Consider the following 22,768-nt stretch of genomic DNA (forward strand, 5'->3'; position numbering starts at 1 on the left):
ATACTGCATATTGCAAATAAGTGAGTGCAATTGGTTGTTTGTGTTACCCAAGGATCACTGAATGAATGCTGAGTGGAAACTATTTCAATTCTTTAGTACAGACTTTGCACATCAAAAAAGAAAACAGAAGGAACAAGTCTTCATAACTTGGGGCAACCATTACAAAAACGAAATCTTTAGAGGCCAGGCATGGCTCAATCAGCCACTACAAGTCTTGTCAGTGTGTTTGCTGTTAAATTCAGCATATTAAAAGGTAGCATGGGTTTTACAGGATAACTGCTGCCTTCTCTATTCAGATCTTGTAAAAAGCTTGTGGCTGTGAGGTAAATAATCAGCAAAAGGAAGCATAATATTTATGTTGGTTTTATAATTGCAGAATATAAGCATTTCATCTCATCAACAAGCTGAAGCAGAGTGAACAGCAACTGAAATCTATTCAGTACATGAGCTTCCAGATCATTTCAATCTTGCACTCTCTGGAAATCTTCCCCTCTCTAGAAATCTTCCCATGCCCCCTTAGATACAGCAGTGGTGCCAGAGGACTGGAGAAATGCAAATGTTTTACCCTTATTAAAAAAAAAGAGTTGAGGATAAACTCAGAATTACAGGTCAGTCAGTTTAATCTTTGTAGTGGCAAAGAATTTAGAAATGATAATATCAGGACAAATTCAACAGCTATGTAGAAAAATGTGGCTCAATTAAGGAAAACCTGTACAAATCAGTTCAGAGCAAATCATGTTCAAATGATGATTGATTTTTTTTGTGGCATTAACAGAGGGGGTTGATTAAGGTAACGTAGTTGATGTAGTGAATATGGACTTCCAAAAGTCAGCGAAGTTGAAGCCCTTGAAATAAAGGAGCAGTGGCAGCACGGATAAGAGGCTGGTTGAGTGTCAGGCTACAAAGTGGTGATGACTTTTTCCTCACTGGAGGTCACACACACAAACTACACTGACATAGTTGTGAATGAGCAGGGCAAAATGTCAAAGTTTGCAGATGACAAAACTTGGAAATGTTGTGAACACTGATAGACTTTAACAGGATACAGATAGGCAGAACGGACAGACATGCTGAAATTTGTGAAGGGATGTTGGTAGGAAGAACAAAGAAAGACAATATAAAATGGGCTGAGTTTGCCGCAGGAGGCACATGCATCATACATGCAGTCAAAGTGCCTGTGACGTCACTGCCAGAGACACCACAGATGCCTGCAGCAAAGAATAGGGCCATCTGTAATACTGAGCAATGTTAAGCTACTTTATCCAGCGCAGCAATGTATTTTTCGACCATGATAAAGGAAATTGAATCCCAAAACACAAGTCAAAAATCCTGGGATTGTGACTGTGATTTGCTTGCCATCCTTCTCACTGCCTCACTGCTCCTAATCCTTCACCACCACATTCTCACTCACTACACTGCTCCCTCACTTTTTAAAAGATTTGGAGTGGGGTTGCAAGCAAAGAGGTGAGTGGGCTGAGCAATTGGCAGGGCAGCATTCAACTGGTTTCATAACAATGACATCAGTGGCACTGCATAAGTGCCAGGAGTGGAGTGTTGCCCATTTCCTGGTCCAGGTGCATAATAATGACATCAGCATCATTGACATCCTGTTTCAATGAGGTGACAAGATATCGTGTAAGGGAATGTAGAAGAAATGGGACCAAATATTGAGGATGGCAGCGCAGATTGTGGTGAATAAGCCTGCGACCTCGTCTTTTTAGGTAGAAGCACAGATAAAAATGCAAGTATGCCATGGTGAGCCTAAAACACTGGTTTGGCCTCAACTGGAGTAGTGTATCCAATTCTGGGTACACAGAATTCTGGGTTCACACTTTAGGAAGGACATGAACGAATTGAACAGGACGCAGAAAGGAATTAAAGAAATAGTTCTGAGGGCAAGAGATTTTAGTTACAAGAATAAATTGGCAAAGCTGGGGCTATCCCCATAGAGATAAGAAGGCTGATATAGATTTGATAAGGGTGTTCAAAATCATGAGGCCTGGTCAGAGTGGTTAAGGAGAAACTGCTCCCGTTAGTGGAAAGGTCAAGAACCAGAGGTCAATGATTTAAGGTGAATGGCCAAAGGAGATGAAGGCCGGAATTCTCCAACTTCATCTGCGGCTAGGATTATTCGGTTCTGCTGCTGAATGCCAAATTTTCAATTCCTGCTGACAGCAGGGTGTGCGTCTGGAGAGCTAAGCAATTACAACCAAAGATAAAACAGAATTGAATTCACTGCAGATTGAGTTACGGGAACTAAACTTACAGGTATTGGTCGCAGTTAAAAATGGGTTAAAAAAGCACGAGAAAGCTGAAAATCTCAACAGTTCCACGCCAACAATACGACTGCTAGAAGGGCAATAAAAGTTGGCCTATCCAGTGACGCCCACATCCATAAAAAATTAATTTTAAAAAATCATACATTTGCCAACATTCAATGAGAATGGAATTGGGTTATCTTAAACATTAAATCATCATCTGGTTAGCACACTGACTTCAGATGTAACAAAGCTCCTAAGATGTTTTTCAATTATTCACCCAGTGAAAAGCAATTTGATTTAAAATATAATATAGCAGGTTGGAAATTGTGACAGATTCATTAACTTGACAGTGATTTCTGTATTTCGTTCTGTACAATACACCACAAGTTAAAACCGTGGAAATAATTGCAGTGCACTGTATTATTTTTTGAATCGGAGAAGCTTCCAAAAAAATTGCAATGCACTTTGGCACTACCTAGTAGATCATCTTACCTGCCTTCTGCTCCAGGACTAGCTACATTTTCTTCTTCACTGCTTTCATCTCCATTTTCTACAAGTTATTACAAAACATAAAATGTTATACCTTTATTTTACATTAAAGGGTTCTGAGAAATATCAGATATTTACAAACTTCAAGGTCTAAGATTATATTTATACGTTTGTGCTAGTTGCTTTCACCTCACATTCAGAGCAATAATCTAAAGGGTCGGAGAATATCAAGACCTGAGAGCAATAGTTAACAGTCTCACAGTGACCATCTGAACCCAAGAACAACAATTAGATACTGCACTGTAATTGTTTCTTTATTTATGCTTTAAGTTATTTGGGAATTTTAGTAACTTTTTGTAATGCACACATCATGTATTCGTTAACTACACAATTTTGCTTTGCAGTTATGGCCAATTTTCCTACATGAATTTCAGCAAACAATTCCTGAAACAAGTAACTGTAATATGACAACTCAACAAGATGACAACATTGGTTAATATCACAAATCATACTAAAACATACGAAGAAAATAATAGTTTCTTGTGATGGTGGCCAAGAAAATTTATATATTCCTTCAGTCACAATTCATTCTGCCCAGACAGTGAAAATGTAGGTTTAATTTGAAATTTAACTGACATGAACTATTAATCTTTCAAGGGTTAATCTATAGAGTACAATGCGGCTTACATTAAAAGGGATACTCCAACCTTCATACCACTAAAATCTTACAGAACAGAACCAATTACGTACTTCTATATAATTAGGGTCATGCATCCTTAAATGACAAATTTGCCATTAAGTAAAATGATAAACAGAAATGAAGAAGCGACAACAACTGACTCAGATAAAATTGCTCATAGCTCAGTATTGATCAAATATTATACCAGAAATGTTCAGCTGCCTTGCTCTGCACAGATGCTGTAATTTTCTTGTTTCAAACAGGTTTGTAAGTTTCAGGTTTCACCTTGTATTCAAACTGGTAGATTGGATAGAGTCAATTTTGTCATGATTTCTTGCTTTCTCAATGTGTTAAAACTACCTACACTAGGACTGATCCACTGCCGGATTATTGTTTAATTTGATTCCAAATAGCTAGATTTGCTTAGAAGAGTACTTAATGAGTAGAAGTTTTAATTAGAATCTAACTCAATTTTAAAAATAATTCAGTTTGGGATGCCCAACAGTTTTAGAATATTAAACTTGAGACCTTTGGTGCTGGCAAGTAAAATAGACAATCCATCTGCTAATGGTCCCCTTCAATCTTTAAATATGTACAAGTCAATAGTTGTCATTTTAACAAGCGAGTGATAAGTAACAATGATGTTTAAAGGTGCTGTCAAGGGAAAATGCATTCGCTCCCAGCCTACACTGCATTTAAGGCTGCTTTTTTCTGGATGCATATCTTAAATTTTAAAAAATATTTTGAGGCAAAATCACAAATACAAGTTACATTAAGTTACAGCATGCGTTGCGCAAGAAAAATAAACAAGTATGAAGATGACAGTGAAGGCAAGTGATTTAGTGTTTCTTTTGTTCATTCTCCACATACAAATGAATTTTATCAGAGCCGTTCTAGAGTCAAAGAATGATGACTGAGGGAAAACTTTAAAGCCAGTTAAGATGGGAGTGCGAAAATAATATACAAATACAGTAATATACTATCTACAGTGGTGAAAAATCACAACTGCCAGATCAGGTCAGGAAGAAATGCTCATACTGTCTGCCCAATGTAGTCATCGCACAAAAACAGTGAAAGTGCAAACAAAAATACACGCTTCCATTTAGCTGTGACCGATTCACTTCCAACTCTGTTTCTTAACACATTTTAGGGGAAGCAATGGCATAGTGGCATTGTCACTGGACTAATAATTCAGAGATCCAGGATAATGCTCTGTGGACCCAGGTTCGAATCCCACCATGGCAAATGGCGAAAGCATGGTGAAATTTTAATTCAATAAAAATCTGGAATTAAAAGTCTGATGATGAAACCATTGTTGATTGTTGTAAAAACCCATCTGGGTTAGGGACTAATGCCCTTTAGGGAAAGAAATTGGTTGTCTGACATGTGACTCTAGATCCACAGCAATCTGGCTGACACTGAGCATCCCTCAGGGATGAGCAATAAGTGCTGGCCCAGCCAGCGACACCCACATCCCATAAATGAATAAAAAACAAAACTACTGCTTCTTTTCATCTGTTCATGTAAAAATTAGCCAAACAAAAATGCTATATGCTCATTTTGATTATACTGTACGGAAAGCTCAAAGCCAAAAAGTCAATTTTCTTCCCTCCAAATGAGGTGCTAAAGGCAAAATCTTGCAAGCTCATGTATAATGCATCAGGAAGATGCTTCATGTTTCACAAAGACACTATTGGATGAAAGTTTCTGGGCATTTTTCATATTTCTGGGATACCACTGGCAATGTATGGTTCCTGCTAAGGACAGACAGAATAAGTTGCAGTGGTTGCTGCATGAACCATTCGTGAATTGGTGGTAGATCTTAAAAGAGTAAGACAGTAAAAAATATGGTCAGCTGAAACAGCACATCCTAAATGATTAAGTTCACTCAAGAACTAGCATCTTCAGCATGATAGAGGAAAAATTTTGCAATTTATTCCTAAACAATAATTCAAGATGCCGTCAAGAATCTGTCCCTTTAGAAATGAGTATTTAATTTTCTCTCAGCGACTCTCAAATGAAATTCAAGCCTCTCAACAATACTAGTCCCACAGGAAGGCACATTCAGCAGAATTCTTGGAGGAGGTTTAAAAAATAACTTCACCCACCTCCACTCGAGTGCCAAGTTCCAATTTATGATATGGAGGTGATATACAAATATATTTAGCAACAGCTGGGTGCCCCAGTTTACAATAAATATTAGAGATCTTGGGGAGGAGTAGGGAAGGGCAGGGGACAAGGGGCAGTGGAGTTCTAAAACTTAACATATCCTGAACTCCAATGCATGAATGCCATGTGCAAAAGTGTATGAAAACCATGTACATTTGTTTTCTTCAGGTTCTGAATTAAGGTCTCATTTGTGGATGGTTCAACAACAAAAGTTTTATTTCAAAATGGTCTTCTAATACTTCAAGCTTCTTAATCTCAAAAAAGTTCTGAATGGGCAACAGATCATAAGAGGTGATGCTATCTGGAAGGAAAACAAAGCGCAGTGACAGGTCCGTATGTTTGTGGAACAGTTGCAAGATGGGGAATTTACATTCAGGCACTGAGGCACACCACTTGGAGCACCTAAAGCTCCAACATGAAATCTGAACTGGGAATAAACTCCAATGGAGCATCACTGAAAAGATAATGGACAAATGTTGAAGAATGCTGAAAATAGAATTTATTTAGAAATACTAACAAAAGAGAAATAAATAAGCAAAATGAAACAGAGCAAGATTTTTCTCTCTCTGCTGGAGAACAAAAATTGTTTTCCCCAATAATGGGAGGAAACTTGTACCAGGAGGTGTACAAATGATCTGATAGATCAGAGGCTTATAGGGTATGGAAGGCACTGAAAGCAGGATTCATGGGTGTCTGTCAACAGGAAGAACATTTGACATAAATCTTGAAACCAGACACAGATTGTTGGCAGCCCTTGGGTCAATGGAATCAGTGCAGTCAAGACTGTGTGGAACAAAAACCTTGCAGGATTTAGCATAAAACTACAAACCTACACAAAACGAATCTTCTTTATTCACAATGTTTGGGAAAATTAGATCCTGGTTAACACATTTAGGTTCATTTTGAACCAAATAATGTATTTACTGAGTGATGAGAGAGGATATGCCTGTTTCAGAAGAAAAATAACTAAATGGCCTATTTCACTGAATGCTTGTGGTGCAACAGATCTGATTGGAGGAAATAATCAGGTGATTCTAATAATATAACCTCATTGATGTAATAACATTCCAAATTTTTGTTATTTTAAACATTCCAAATTTTTGTTATTTTAAGGATGGCTGCCAGAGATGAAACTTCTGAATGTATGTGGAGACGGAACAATAAAACTGTCAAATATACAGTAAGTAAATATCGTACTGCAGAGATAAGGATTTAGTTTATCTTGAATTTTGGACTTCCTTCTTTGCAATTTTTATTTAACCTTAAAAAGACTGAAAATACTAGATATCTCTCCAAGCTTTCGATCATCTCAAATTTCAAGTTATGTTATATCTTCAAACGCAAGATTATTTAGATCATTTCTAAGGGTGCACAAGTAATTTCCTGCATTTTCTTCCAACTTCTACACAGAACATGTTCCGATTAATCATAGAAAAAGTAATTTTTTAAATACAATTTCCTTAATAAACCACGATGATTTTGACAACTCCAGCATCAATTAGAGACAACTGTTTTTAGGGGCTTTTTGAATAAGGATTTGGTTGGTTTAAGCCTACAACACATTATCATATATAACAACTTACCAAAAGTTTGCAGTCTTAAGATCTGGCATTAAACATGCTACTCTCAGATTATACCAATATAAACTATAGATCACGGATCACAATTTACTTTGTGTCGGTATTAAAATTAAACAGTTCGGAGAATTACTAAATTTGAACACTGTCAGTGCTCAAAATTGTGCCCATAATCTAGTGTAGCTCTCAACAGTCTTATCTCAATGCATTATTTTAAATAAATGGTATTGAACACAATTGTTAGCTTGTATTTTATTTTGACGAGTATGAAGTATCGCCAAAATTATCCATTTTGATCAACTATAATACATTCACAATATCCACATTTAGATCAATTATTGGAATGAGTTAAAGTAGCAACAGACAGACAGAAAGAATCCAGGCCTATGATTCAATATTCAATAGATAGACATTTTTAACATTTAAGGTGTAAATGGAGCCAACATTTTGCCACATTGGTCAGTAGTTAACTTCTGGAGCAAATGTATACAATGTTTCAATGGTTCATGTGACACAAAAGGTGGTGGTGAGTCAGGAAAAAATGATGATCTGCATTCAGTTCCCATAAAATGCTGCATGCAGACTTAAAATGTTTACAGATGTTACTGAAAGGTGCAGCAAGGTTAGCATACAGGCTTGTTTAGTAAACCATGCAGTTACACATAACAGTAGGCGCAATTAACTTACCCATAGGTATGCTATCTAGTTCTGTGTAAACAATAGCAACGGGGGGAAACAAAAGAAAAGCAACAAACCAATCAAATGGAATTCACTGTATTAAAAAAAGTCCTACAGAGTCATCAGCAAGAATGAACCAGTGCTGAAATCAGACAAATATATTTAAAACTTCATTCATTGCATTGGTTATTAGAGATACGCCACTGTTGAAATTAACATTAGTCCCCAAAGTTAACCATTTCACATGGTAAACACCTATAATATGCACAACCCGAGAAGCAGATCATTAAGGATTTTACATCTACAAAAGGAAAGCCTTCATTCTGAAATGTTCTCCCGGTGTAGCATCTCAGGAAATTCAGAATATGGAATAAAGCTACATTGAAGTACAATCACATCAATCCACCGACCAATATATTTTAAAAAACTTTGCAAATGATTAGCCACAACCTGTACTGCATAATATTAGAAAGACTGACCCGTTAGGTCAAAGCTGTAATGTCAAAAGAAACACCCACCAAGGTTACTGAAAAAACAAAATTTACACTTTAGGCCACTGATTTTTCATCAGAACTGTAAGATGTTTCCAGTGTTTTCTGTTTATAGATCAGGATAATTGAGCAGCTGTATAATAGTTCACTATTGAGAGATTAGAACACGACTTCTCATTATTTGGTCCTTGTTAAATAATAAACTCAGTTTACTGGAGGCTAATGCTGCCATCAATTGTTCATCTAATCAGAGGAATGACAAAAAAGTACAGATATGACATATTGTAGAAAAAACTGCTACTTTATGTACATGCACATTGGATCAGTCTGGAATATTTTTTTTTAAATCACAATGACTGAAATTACAGAATGATCAGATTAAACTGGAATTTGAAAGTTAGTTCTATGCTAGATGATATAGCTGCAATGATTTGCCTAGATGTATGGTGCGATGCACCAATAGAGCTTATAATTTACCTGTCATCCTCCAGAAAGCAGCTCAAGAAATATTAAAACATGCTAAACCAGTTCAAATGATACTTAAATCAGCTTCTGCAGAATTAGAGTGAAATTCCAGGCTTGATCTTGCACCTGTAGAAACATTACAGTAACCCAAAACAGGAACGTGGAACAATTCTCCCAAGCTTAACCAAAATGTACTGCCATAAATCCTGTCCTGCTGCACTGGCTGAAATCAACAAACTTTTGAAACCACAAACTGCACCTGGTATCTTCCAGTTCAGGAAGCAGAGGTGGTTGCAGTGACCAATGGTTGTATGGTTGGATGTTAGAAATAAGGTATAGATTTTAACAGAGTTTAATTTAGTGTTTTTGTGTTAGGCGGCATGGTGGCACAGTGGTTAGCACTGCTGCCTCACAGCACCAGGGACCCGGGTTCAATTCCGGCCTTGGGTCACTGTCTGTGTGGAGTTTGCACATTCTCCCTGTGTCTGCGTGGGTTTCCTCCAGGTGCTCCGGTTTCCTCTCTGTCCAAAGATGTGCAGGTTAGGTTGATCGGCCATGCTAAATTGTCCCTTAGTGTCAGGGGATTAGTAGGGTAAATATGTGGGGTTACGGGAATAGGGCCTGGGTGGGATTGTGGTTGGCCCCTTCTGCACTGTAGGGATTCTATGAAATTATAGTTAAACAAAGGTGCTTGCACGGATGGGGGTTTTGGTTTCAATTCAAACTGTGTCTACATTCTGCAGAGAGTTTACAATGTGAAAAGTAAACACGAGCTTGGAGAAAGAATAATGTTGATTGGCAACTGGGGCAACTTTAGGAAAGAAAGACCTTGTGGTTGTGATTAACTGAACTGCAGAGCAGTTGGAGCTTAGCAACGAGAGAGAAGGCAGCTCTCAGTGCTTCTAGAAGCAGGATCATACAATGGAGTAATGGGCAAGAAAGCTAGCTCTGAAAACTAGGGTAATGAAAAGATAGGTTTCCATGAAGATCGAAGTGGAAATGAAAACATGAACTGGAATTTGAGCAGGGTACTGATCACTAAAGTTGAAGACAGAACTGGGAAGAGCAGAGCTGGTGAGATTAGCTAGAGAAAAGCCAGATACTGGACACAATCGAAAGGTTTACTGTCTTTATTTCCAGTCTTTGGAACAATGGTATTCTGTTGGGGACTGAGTACCTGAGGGTTTATCTGGAAGCTTGGATGCAAGTGGTAATTCAAGATGACAGAATACTAAAAAGGAGATCTTGGAGATGGATCCTTGCTAAAAAAGCAGAGAGAAAGCATCGTTGAAAGAAGATTAAAAGGCGTGCCTTTGCATGCAGTCTGCATGTGTGACAATCTTCTGGGAGGGATTTGAGGAGAAATCCACAGACGGTCGATTTGGGTGATATCCACCACTTGACTTCAGAATGCGGTGCTGCCTGACCACAGTTAGCCTGCTGGGTTACAGGACTGAGAGATTACTGTGAACATTACAGCATAGAATTTACTTGTGATAAAAGCAAAATACTGCGGATGCTGGAATCTGAAACAAAAACAGAAAATGCTTGAAAATCTCAGCAGGTCGGACAGATCTGTCGGGAGAGAATAGAGCCAATGTTTCAAATCTAGATGACCCTTTGTCAGAGCTTTGTGACCTGTGTTATTCTTAAAATCTGTGAACATTTGTGAAGATAAATGGGAGTGAAGTATTGTATCATAGTCAAAGTTTTCATGTCTAATTTTTTTTTTGTTAAGAGTTAATTGGCAGTCCTGTGACTCTTTTTTAAAAAAAGGTAAAAGTTACGGTGTTTTGAGCCAGGGTTCCATTCTGGGACCTTCCCCTCCAGTAATATCAACAAATCATTACAACTCATAGATAACTTTATTCTACTGTTTGTGCAATCTTATTCTGAGCTCCTCCTGTCATATGAACCTCAACTAAATTAGATGTAAAACTTTGAAGATATTATGGTGTGTAGCATAAACACTGAGTTCTCCTTTTCTGCGGGATTAAATAATGAACTGCAATTCTGATAATCATAATTAATGGGGACCATTCAAGATTCAATGCCAGACATTTTAACTCAGGATGAGCATTTCCCTCTGTTTGCAGAATGTATTGTTAAGTTCTGAGGAATAAAGATAAGACAGTTAGCAGCCGTTAAACAACAGCTCTCTCTCTTCAGAACTCTTTTCACAGTTGGGTGACTGTGTGGGGAGTTTGCACATTCTCCTGATTCTGCACAGGTTTCCTTAGACAGTCGAAATGTGTGGGTTAGATTGATTGACCATGCTAAATTGTCCCTCAAGTGTCAGGGACGAGCAGGGTTAATACATCGGATTATAGGGATAGGGCCTAGGTGGAATTGTTGTTGGTGCAGGCTTGATGGGACAAATGGCCTCCTTCAGTACCATAGGGATTTTATGATTCCATGAATATGGATGGTATTAAAAACAGATACAAGATACTCCTCTTATTCTGTGGGATATTGCAAAGCTGCATAGTAATAAAATGGAGTCCATGGAAAGCAAAACTTGATGCTCCAACATTAGTACTGAATAACTATGTGTCTCATCATTAAATAGCCAGGCAAGTTCAATCTACCAAAGAAATTCAAAATTGACAATAGAACAGGATACAAATGGAAATGAAGGTTTGGAGCTTGTGACTCTTGTGTTTTGAAGAGGCAAAACAAACAGAAACCTTTTTAGGGACAGATTAATTTCAAACCAGAAATTAACTTAGTTCATAAAATATAGAAGCAGAATTAGGCCATTTGGCCCATCGAGTCTGCTCTGCCATTCGATCATAGCTGATATGCTCCTCATCCCTATTTTCCTGCCTTCTCCCCATAACCCTTCAATCCATTACCAATTAAAAATCTATCCAACTCCTCCTCAAATTTACTCACTGTCCCAGCATCCGCTGCACTTTGGGGTAGTGAATTCCACAGATTCACAACCCTTTGATTCTCTTAATGACCCTGAAGAATCTACTGAGAGTCAATTCCATTTTTTATATTATTGACAGATATTAAATTTTACTTGAATTTCTGAGACAATTGGTACCTTATTATGACCTAAAGACTCCTCACTGTAAACAATCAGCCAAATGTTGCTGGACAAGCTGGCGATGCCATAAATTCCTCCCAACAAAATGGTGGCAAAACCAAAACGATTTCTTCAGCTCCCACCGAGAGCCAGAAGTCTTTCCCTCGACCTCCTGACCAGTGAGCCTTAATCTATGCTTGCAGATGTAGAATCTTTTCTTGCAGATGTAAAACCTGGTTAATGCTTCATTTCTCCAATGCTCTTCATGTTGGCATTCCATTTCACAAACTGTAATTTATCCAGAACTCTGGCTCGCATCATAATTTAAGATCCTCATTCTGTCTTTCAAATCTATCGTTGCTGCACCTACCTCAGTGACCTTCAACCACACGAATCCTCAAACTGACTGACTCCTTCTTTCCACTCCACCACTGGTAGCTGCTCCTGTGATCACTTTTTAAAAAAGATTCCATGTGAATTTGGATGTCACTGGCTAGGTCAGCATTTATTGCCTACCTCCAACTTCCCTTTGGAAGGTGGTGTTGAGCTGCTTTCTTGAACCTCTGCAGTCTGTGTTGTAGGTACACCCATAGTTATACCTATAGTTAGTTGTTAAGCACAGTTCCAGGATTTTGATCCAGCAACAGGGATAGGGCCTAGGTGGAATTGTTCTTGGTGCAGGCTTGATGGGACAAATGGCCTCGTTCAGTACCATAGGGATTTTATGATTCCATGAATATGGATGGTATTATGGATGATACAAGATACTCCTCTTACTCTGTGGAATATTGCAAAACTGCATAGTTATAAAATGGAGTGCAGGAAAAGCAAAACTTGATGCTCCGACATTAGTACTGAATAACTATGAGTCTCATCATTAAATAGCCAGGCAAGTTCAATATACCAAAGAAATTCAAAATTGACAATAGAACAGGATACAAATGGAAATGAAGGTTTGGATACAAATGGAAATTCAACTGGGATAGGGTTCCAAGGTGGGTTAGTGAGGGGTTTGAAGGGCAACTTGCAGTTGGTGGAGTTCCCATGTATCTGCTGCATGACACCATGTTCTTCTTGGTGTTAGAGGTTGCAGATTTGGAGCCTGCTGTTGAAGGAATTTTGTTGACTTGCTGCAGTGTATTTTGTGCATGGTAGGAAGTGCTGCAATCTCTGCATTAGTGGTGCAGTGAATGTTTAAATTGATGCATGGTGTTGATCACGTGGACTACTCTGGGTGGTGTTGAGCTTCTTTAGTGTCATTGAAGCTGGACTTATTACACTTTGTGCCTTGTAGATAATGGATAGGCCTTGGGGAGTCAGGAGGTCATTTAGTGCTGCAGAACTCCCAGCCTCTGACCTGCTCTTGCAGCCACAGTATTTATATGCTTGGTCCCATTCTGTTTCTGGTCAACTGTAACCCCCAGGATGTTGATAGTGGGGGAGTCAGTGATGGTGCTACCATTGAATGTCAAGGAAAGATGGGTTGAGTTTCTCTTGCTGGAGATGGGCACTTTTGTGGCACAAATGTTACTTGCCACTTGTCAGCCTAAGTCAGAATGTTTTCCAGGTCTTACACCTCAATATAATCATCCCATGACATTGCATTGAAAAGTCTTCAAAACACCTTTCTTTTGCAAGTTTTCACTCTATTCAATGCTGTAATGGATTTTAAATTATATTTTTCCTAGAATATATAGCTGTATAAAATTAGCTTCAGACATTAAAAATTGAAGTTTAAACAACAAAGTATTGAGAGTTTAGTAACAAAGCCCTTGTTCATAAATGTTGTTTTCCATTATACAAATTTCTAAAGGATTATGAATTCTGACACCCGTAGCAAGATTGTCATTTGTAACATAGCTAAATCCAATTACGTGGTTATGAGTTTCTGGGATGACGAATTCCACAAGTTGGGAAACTGGACCATCCCAATTTTTGCAAAGGAGAGCGCATTGCAAAGAAATTACTCATTAAATTTGGTGGTGCAAGTCTTTGAAAATGTTCATTTGTAATAGAAGTAACCTGGGCCAAATGACTATCAGCATTATCCTGTTAAAGGAAGCATATCCAAAAAATCTGAAGGACTAAACTCTGGATAGCCAACATCAGGGTCATCTGTAATTTGCAAAACTTTTGAATTAAAGACTTAATGAATGAAAAATAGAAATTCAGATTTAATGCAGGATTTGGTCCCCTGGAAATTTTAATCTTGCCTTTTTCTTAGACGTGCACACAGACTTCAAAATGTTTGGTTTGCAAAAAATTAAGAGGGCAGCCCTTATGTATCATTTCTGCCATGTACCTATCAGCTTGTCAATACACAAAAAGTAGAGTCATTTCCATATATCTACAATGAAAAAAAATCCCTCTTTTCTCGTGTTCTCCAGATGTCCAGACTATGTTCAAGTTTTTCCTTGTCATAACTCATTAGCTTTAAGACAGCAGCATATTGATGTACCATTCCAAACTGGGAAACTAAAGAAAGTCACTTTCCAATTTGCTGCAAAGATTGAAATTACTTTTAGCCGTACTCTGTTGAACAAAAGTCAATTTGTTATATTAGTGCATTAATGATATAGGTTAAATCACTAAATTTAGTTTATAAACATTTACACCAGATATTTTTCTGCAAATTTTCCAAGATCAATTTACCCATAACATTTTTTCACATACAGCAAAATGAGATAATATTCAAGAAATTCATTCCAAACAGCATTAATTCAAAAAAGCCAGCAAGTATGTGTAACAAATCTAAATTACATCATGCACTGCAAATAAAATATGCATGCCACCTGTGAAGAGTCATACAGTTACCTTGCAAAGCATTTCCAAGTAAGGCTTCTAGCTCTGGGTTAAATTCAGCCTTCTCTTTCAACATGTGGAACAGCAGTTGGTTTTGAGTGGAACTGTTTATTTCTATTTGCTTCACTCGACCTTCTAGAACCTTAATTTGAGATTCCTTCTGAGCAGCTTGGAGACCCTGAGAACCAGACAAATCATGTTTTCAAGACATTTTCTTCAACAATGCAGAGCATTACAATTAAAGCAATAGTAATATCCTCCTGATGGCCAAATTCAACTTATTATTTTCCTTCACAGATCCCTTCACCTCAGAACCAAGACTCTGCACAAAATCATCCAAGACCAAATTGAAAACAAAGTACTCCTCTAGTAGGGAAAATATATTCAATATAAATACGATTTATAAAATTCACAACTCCAAAAAACTCGAGCCAGGTTTCAAAGTACCAAGAACAGCGACATTAATTACAAATCTGTCAGTGAGAAATTTCATAAAGTCCAAAGTTGTTCAACATCCTGGTCCACCCACACCGACACTATAGTTAAGAAAGCCCACCAACGCCTCTACTTTTTCAGAAGATGAAGGAAATTTGGCATGACAAATACGACTCTCACCAACTTTTACAGATGCATCATAGAAAGCATTATTTCTGGTTGTATCACAGCTTGGTATGGCTCCTGCTCTGGCCAAGACGGCAAGAAACTACAAAAGGTTGTGAATGTAGCCCAATCCATCACTCAAACCAGCCTCCCATCCACTGACTCTGTCTAAACTTCCCGCTGCCTCGGCAAAGCAGCCAGCAAAATTAAGGATCCCACACACCTGGACATTCTCTCTTCCACCTTCTTCTGTCTGGAAAAAGATGCAAAAGTCTGAGGACACGTACCAACCGACACAAGAACAGCTTCTTCCCTGCTGCCATCAGACTTTTGAATAGACCTACCTTGCATTAAGTTGATCTTTCTTTACACCCCAGCTACATTCTACACTCTCGTTTCCTTTTCTATGAATGGTATGCTTTGTTTGTATCGCGTGCAAGAAACAATTCTTTTCACTGTATGCTAATACATGTGACAATAATAAATCAAATCAATGTCCTATTTTTATCCTGGATGCCAAAATGCTGAGCTCAAGCTGGAAAATTCATGACCGATAACAGTATCTATCTGCAAGTCAAACCTTGCACAGAATCAATCTAAATTTTGAATCCATTTAGTTCAAATATCAAAAACTCACCAGGGAATCATGAGATTCAGAAATTAGAAGAACGTAACATGCACTCAAATTAAATATTTTAAATAAAAATTAAAGTTCCGTATTAAAGGTATGTATTAAAAGTGTCCTTTGCGCTGCCACTATTTTCTGACCATCTTTTGTAACCATTCTTCAACCATCCTAAATTGCTCCTCCACACAGGATAGAAATTAGGTCAATTATAAGCCAGTAACTGCAAAACTAAATCATTAACACGTTCTCCTCAAAGCTAAATCACAAATCAGCAAGTCATACGCAAGGGAAGACTGCTCAATGTTTTCTAATATTTTGAGCAACAAAGTTATTTGCTCAGCAAGCCGATTCCATATAGCTCAATAGTTGATACCAAATCTTGACCCCAAAAATTGAAAGCAAGAGGGGTGGTGGTGACACAACAGGGAGGAGATGAGAAAAGTACACATCTCAGACATCCAATTCAACATTTACAAATTTCTTAGAATCTAGTGCTGTTAGAACATGGGATCTCTGGCCAACCAAAACTGCTCCAATGTATCTGTAGTATTTTGTTTCCTGTTTCATTCAACACAGAGGGAATAGAGTAGCTGTACCAAACAAACAATGGAACAGGTCAACTTCAAGAATTTGAATATTGAAACAAAAACTTCATCTGGAAGTAATGTTCTGGATAGCTCCAAATTAGGCTTGAACATGCAACCCTCCAGTGGCTATCCATTATCTTATGAAGTAGTAGCCTTTATGCTCAGGTTAATTGACTAGAATAAATAAGTCTTCAGGTTTGGCTCACAAATTTACCTTATTAATAACCATGGTGAGGAAGTGGTCCAACATGTAACGAGCTTCTGTTAAAGAGCAGGAAGTAATTACGGCTGAAACGTCCACTGTGCCACCCTCCTCCTGTAGATGACAAAAGGAAATTAAAAACAATGTCAAGTTTTTGCAGTATTCAGTGGGAGAAGGGGAGGATACGTACGTTGAACATTTCTGGACAACTATAATCAAATAATGATAGCTATTTAATGCTAAAATGTATATTTATATTCTTTACATGGTATATCGTTCCACTTCAATTTTAGTGCAAACCTTTTTTCTTTCGATTCGACAAAACCACGGTCAAAGTTGGGAGGGGTGGGAGCAAGGGAGAAGCAGAAAATTACACATCCATGTGGGAAAGTTGGGGAAGAGAGATAGCAAGGAAAACGAAAAGATCATCTCTGAATGGATGAGAAAGAGAGTGCATGGGAATAATAGTCATCAGGTCTATTTTCACACATTTCAGATATAATAAAAACAAAATTGCTGGGAATACTCAGCAAATCTGGCATCTTCGAGAAACAAGGAGTTACCGTTTTCAGTTTGATGGCCTTTTGTTAACTGCTTCTCTCTCTGCAGCTGCCACCTGTTCTGCTGAGTAATGCCCACATTTTCTACTTTCATTAGATTTAAAGCATCTGCAGAGTTTTGCTTTTGTACATTAAGATGTGACTACAGTAAAAATTCCACCACTTGGATTATCAATACCATATTCAATCTACAAAATAAGACTTTGTCAACTGTGTCATGTGAGTGTACCTTTAAAGGAGGTTTTTTAAAAAAAAATCATGGAGTTCACAGCTTCAGCGATATCATTGCAGGGTGGAGCTAAATTGGCAGTTAGGTGCTAGAGCTTTCAGTTTAGTTTGTGGCAGTCAGGGAATAGGGGCTTTTTCCTTTGGGCTTTTAGTTTTGTTTTGGGAAGCAGTTTAGCAGCAAGCTAACAAGCAGTCTCTTTCTCTCCCTGTTTTTTCCTCTTTGTTTGGTTCTGCTTCAAAGAAGCCGTGTTTTGGGAAACAGATTTGACTACAACCTCTCCTGAGTTTCTTCACAAGGGATTTTCAGCATTCAACTCAGGAGACGGGATTCCTGTAACAAGCGGGCAATAACCTATGTTGTTTTGTGTTTATTTGGAGGGTTGTGTGTATTGGATGTTGGCTTTTGTTGGAACACATGAGAGATATTTCCTTAAGAGTTACACATTATCGTGGTTATTGTGTTTCTTGTTTGTAACTGTTAAAAGTTCTTGCTAATTGTCTTACTATACATGACAACAATATTCTTAATTAAACTTTGTTTTTGATAAAAGCTCCTCGTGGGTCAGTTGAAACACACCTGAAGTGAAACCTCTCATGCTCATCCTCGCCAAATTCAATATAAATTGTGACAATTTCTTTACAACTTCTTTAAGGCAGAACCAAACAAAGAGAAAAACACAGGGAGAGAGACACTCCTCCTCAGCTTGACGCTAAACTGCTTCCCAAAAATGAAACTAAAAGCCCAAAGGGAAAAAACCCTATCACCTGACTGCCACAAATGAAACTGAAACCCCATCACCTGACTGCCACAGCTTAGCTCCTCCCCAATGACATCACTGAAGCTGTAAGCTGCATGATTTTTAAAACAACTTTCTTAAAGGTACACTCACATGACAACCGTATCAGCACCAGTGAAGATAAGAACTAGGAGCAGATGTTGGATAATTCAGTCTCTCAAGCCTGCTCCGCCATTCAAAATGATTTTGGCTGATCTCATCTCTGCCTCATCTCCACCTTCCTGTCCACTCCCCATAACCCTTCATCTTGTTGCTAATTAAAACCTATCTCCTCAAATTTGTTTAGACTTTTGGCGTCCACTGCACTTTGGAGTAATTTCACAGATTCTCCACCTTTCGAGTGAAGTAATTCCCCCACATTTCCATTTTTGAATCTACCACCCTTTAGCCTAAAACTATGGCATTTTGTTCTAGAACGTTCAACAAGGGGAAATGTTCATTCTACATCTATGCTGTCAATCTCCATTAGCTTCTTATATACCTCAATTAGTTTCATAAATTAAAAATATTAAAGGATTTGTACATATAAATTTGTAAACTTGGCAAAAATGCAAAGGGCCCTTTGTAATGGATAAATATTGATAACAGAGTAATTGCTTAAAAATAACATCACTGAAAATATTTTACCAAGGCAGACAGAGCTCAGAAAAAGATCAAGATTGAGGACCTCTGGTCATGCCATAATTGAGGACAGTGGGCTTCTATTTAAATTCTTGAAAGCTAATTCTAATGTGGAAATGGAATCCCTCCTCTGTGCTCTTACTGTATATTCAAGATACTGACAAGTGACCAGGTTAATTATCTCTAATGCTTCGATAATAGGCTACACAGGGTTCTGTTATTACACGAGTGTCTTGCAACCTTTGGACTGCTGATACTCCCGTCAGCGTTGAGAAAGTACAGCCGGCTAGATGAAAATATAGCTGGCTAGCCAATAGACATTTTGTTTCCTATGAACTGAATGTACTGGCAACAGGAACTCTGAAGATTAACAAATATCACCCAGTAAAGTTGCTTCTAGAACCAAAGCTCAGGATTACCTTCATTGCAGGAGCACCAAATATCATATCAATGCACCGTTCTGTATCAGATTTAGCATAAAAAACACAGTAATGTGGCAGCACGGTGGCACAATGGTTAGCACTGCTGCCTCACAGCACCAGTGGGATTGATTTCTGGCTTGGTCACTGTGTATGCAGTTTGCACGTTCTCCCCATGTCTATGTGGTTTTCCTCCAGGAGCTCCGGCTTCCCCTCAGTCTGAAAGACATGCTGGTTAGGTGCATTGACCTGAACAGGAGCCGGAGTGTGGCAGCTAGGGAAATTTTGCAGTAACTTCATTGCAGTGTTAATGTAAGTCTTACTTGTGACTAATAAATAAAATAAATAATTTATATTGGAGTGAAATGTAACACGAGTTAAGACACCATTGTGGGGACTAAAAATATACATAACCTGGGGTGCCAATACTACCAAGCGTTGTGCTTATTTTATTTGAATAATAACCTGCATTTTGTATGGCCATTTAATGCACCATAAATGTCCCAAAGCTCACAAGACAAATATAATTGAGTTAAAGGAGGATACGTGAGGAGGATTTTGTCAAAGAGGCAAAATTTAAAGACTATCAAAGGGTGGGGATGGTGATGGAAGGTTCTGGGGAATTCCAGAGCTTAGGCACTAGTTGGCTGAAAGCAAAGGGTAAAGAGAGACAGGATGTACAATCAGTTGATGCAGAGTGTTAAGGGAGGGTAGGAGTGTTGTCAGGTTTGAACATTGCAAAGTCAAATTTGGAAATAAAGGATGGAAAAGTGTTTGAACAGCAAATGGGCTAAAGTAAGGCCAGAGCATTTATTGTTACAAGTGGAGGTTATGGGTGGAAAAATCAGCTCCAGATCAAAGGGGATGTGGCAGTTGTGAATTCTTGGGTTTTCCCCAAGGCTGTGGCCAAAGAGGGAAATTATCTTGGCAGAGTGAACAGAGAGTTTGCAGCATGTGACAATGACCATGGGTTAAGTCTTCCCACTTGTGTAACTGGAGGAAATTGTGGCTTATCCAGGACTGAATGCTGTACAAGTAGTCAGACAACTGAGGCAGCCTTCCCTCAACTTGGTGGGGAAGAGGGATGGCCAGCACTGCAGGCAGGCATAGAATCCTTCTCTGCCTGTCTGAGTGCTGCGTCAGCCACAGGCCGCCATTTGGAAGGGCTCCCCCACCACAGTGACAAAGAGTATTTTTGAGTTTAAGCTAGCAAAGGCCCATAAAAGATTAGTATGATTAGGAAAGATGGGCATGAATTTAGGAGGCAATAACATGGTTAAGAGTGCGAGAGCGAATGTTAACTGGAGAAAGATAATAGCTGGGATTTTTTGGCCTCCCTGCAATAGGTTCCCTGGCAGCGGAGGCAGCACGCCATGGCTGCCAGCAGGATCTCCCAGTCCTGCCAAAGTCAGTGGCCATTCTGGCCAATGTTTTTGAAAGGTCAGAAAGATCTAAGGTGGGCTATAATTATTCCATTTCTGAATTATGATTAACCATTTAGAATTCAGCTACTCTGCAGCCCAGGAAGGGAAGTTGTGAGATCATCACTTTAGTAGGAATAAAATTAGGGAAGCACAAGGTATGGATAAGATGAACTCAGAAAATGCAAGAATGGAAAAACTAAGGGATTTTTGGTAAGGGAGAAAAGCTAGAGGTTGTAAGACACTGCATGCCGGAAATAGTTGGGCACAAAAACCTAAACCCCTTAAACTTAAGGGAATAAAGATGAAGGAGCATTGGAGAGAACGAACAACCACAGAATGCTGTTATCTCACGTGGGCTAAGAGTCCTCCCTTAATCTCCACCAGTTGTCTTAAACATATCCCATCAGTAATGAGAAGCTACAAAGTTACCTTTGTTATAGAAAACCAGCTATATGGACCATTTTATCTCACTTTACAAGAATGACAAATATGCCCGCCAACAACCACTCTGCCCTTCTCTAAATGTCAATGCTCCAAGTCTCAATTTAAGGCAGAGCCTTTGGATATGTTGCGAACATTGCCGCACTTTCAATCGTCAGCTAAGTGTACTCCGAACATGATAATGTCCGACTTCAGTTCAGACACAAAAAATAATTCTGAGTTCTCGTAAGATACATGTGACTGATGGAAAATGAGACATTCATTCTATAGATAAAAGCAAAATACTGTGGATGCTGGAATCTGAAACAAAAACAGAAAATGCTGGAAAATTTCAGCAGGTCTGGCAGCATCTGTGGAGAGAGAATAGAGCCAACATTCTGAGTCTAGATGACTCTCCATCAGAACTGTTCTGACGAAGGGTTATCTAGACTCGAAACGCTGGTTCTATTCTCTCCCCACAGATGCTACCAGACATTCATTCTATATGTTGGCATGGCAGAATGATGCAATGCATTTGGGTTAGATTTGTGCACAGATGTTTTGGGACTTTTCCTAACATATACAAGAAATAAATACAAAATTGACTTGCCTTTGCTTCCTCCATCTGCATGATATTAGCTTGGCATTCTGAAATGCTGTCATTAATGTAATCAATATTTGCACTCAAAGACTCGGTTTCCTCATGAATACTATGGATTGCTTTGTCATCTATACAGTCTTGTACAAATTTTTCTCTCCGTCTATTCAACTTGTCAAGTCTTTTGGTCAAATCTTCACGTTGCTGTAACATGAATAGAGGAAAAATGGTAACAATTTGAGAAGATAAATCAACTACATTCTCAAATACAGCATGTAAATTTATTTAACCTACCAATTTCAATGCAAGCACTAGCTGGCTTTGTTTAGTGTCTGATCAGTGGTACATAAAACTATCAGAGATTTGCACATTTTTCAACTGTACATAAACAAATTAAGAATAAATGTATAAAGACATCAATGTCACTCACAACTTGAAGCAGGGGATTTCTAACCAGCGAATAAGATTCATTGGCAGAATGCAGTCTTTAAGAGATCAACGGATCAGTAAAGAGTTAAATGATTATTAGGCAAGCTAACACAAACAGTTCACATATATGTGAATACAGTCAGTGAATCAAAACAAGTAGTTATGATTTTAAAACATATATGCTGATATTTTAAATTCATTGTTCATTTTAATCAAGCAAAGTTACCAAAAGGCATCATGGTAAATGTCATCAGTTTAAAACCAGAGGCCTGGGAGCCGGTTAGTCAGCAGTAGTAATATCGGGACTTCCTATGAGGGAATGTATCCTGCAACATGAATAGATGCATTCACTGCCCAGACACAAGGATAGATATGCCCTTGGTCGCAGGAACACATGCCTATTCAACTTGGCTGTGAGCTGGTGGGAATGTCCATTTTGACCTTGCGGTAGCGTTTGCCGTTACCAGGCAACAGGGATGTAGTTAGAGCCAAGAAGGGAAACAACGTCTGGACTAGTTGGGTTAATAAGATATCACCATGCTATTAAGTATCATAAGGTTGGCTGAGGTACTTGACAGATTTGTACTGATGTATGACTGTTAAACAAAAT

At 38.4% G+C, this 22,768-nt stretch overlaps 1 protein-coding gene across 2 annotated transcripts in view; it reads right to left on the minus strand.

Annotated features, from left to right (window-relative positions):
- The window catches only part of kif21a (kinesin family member 21A), a 159,722-nt gene that overhangs the window by 38,925 nt on the left and 98,029 nt on the right, over positions 1 to 22,768 (minus strand). The window contains exons 20-24 of one of the 2 annotated variants that reach the window (XM_078235390.1): positions 21,742 to 21,933; positions 16,675 to 16,776; positions 14,658 to 14,823; positions 7,863 to 7,883; positions 2,754 to 2,811 (exon numbers count right to left, since the gene is read on the minus strand). In XM_078235390.1, coding sequence (XP_078091516.1) covers positions 2,754 to 2,811; positions 7,863 to 7,883; positions 14,658 to 14,823; positions 16,675 to 16,776; positions 21,742 to 21,933 — 539 coding nt within the window. The remainder of the gene's footprint in view (positions 1 to 2,753; positions 2,812 to 7,862; positions 7,884 to 14,657; positions 14,824 to 16,674; positions 16,777 to 21,741; positions 21,934 to 22,768) is intronic. The other variant, XM_078235391.1, reaches the window with a different exon arrangement.

Source organism: Mustelus asterias, chromosome 19, assembly GCF_964213995.1.
Source record: "Mustelus asterias chromosome 19, sMusAst1.hap1.1, whole genome shotgun sequence".
Lineage (NCBI taxonomy): Eukaryota > Metazoa > Chordata > Chondrichthyes > Carcharhiniformes > Triakidae > Mustelus > Mustelus asterias.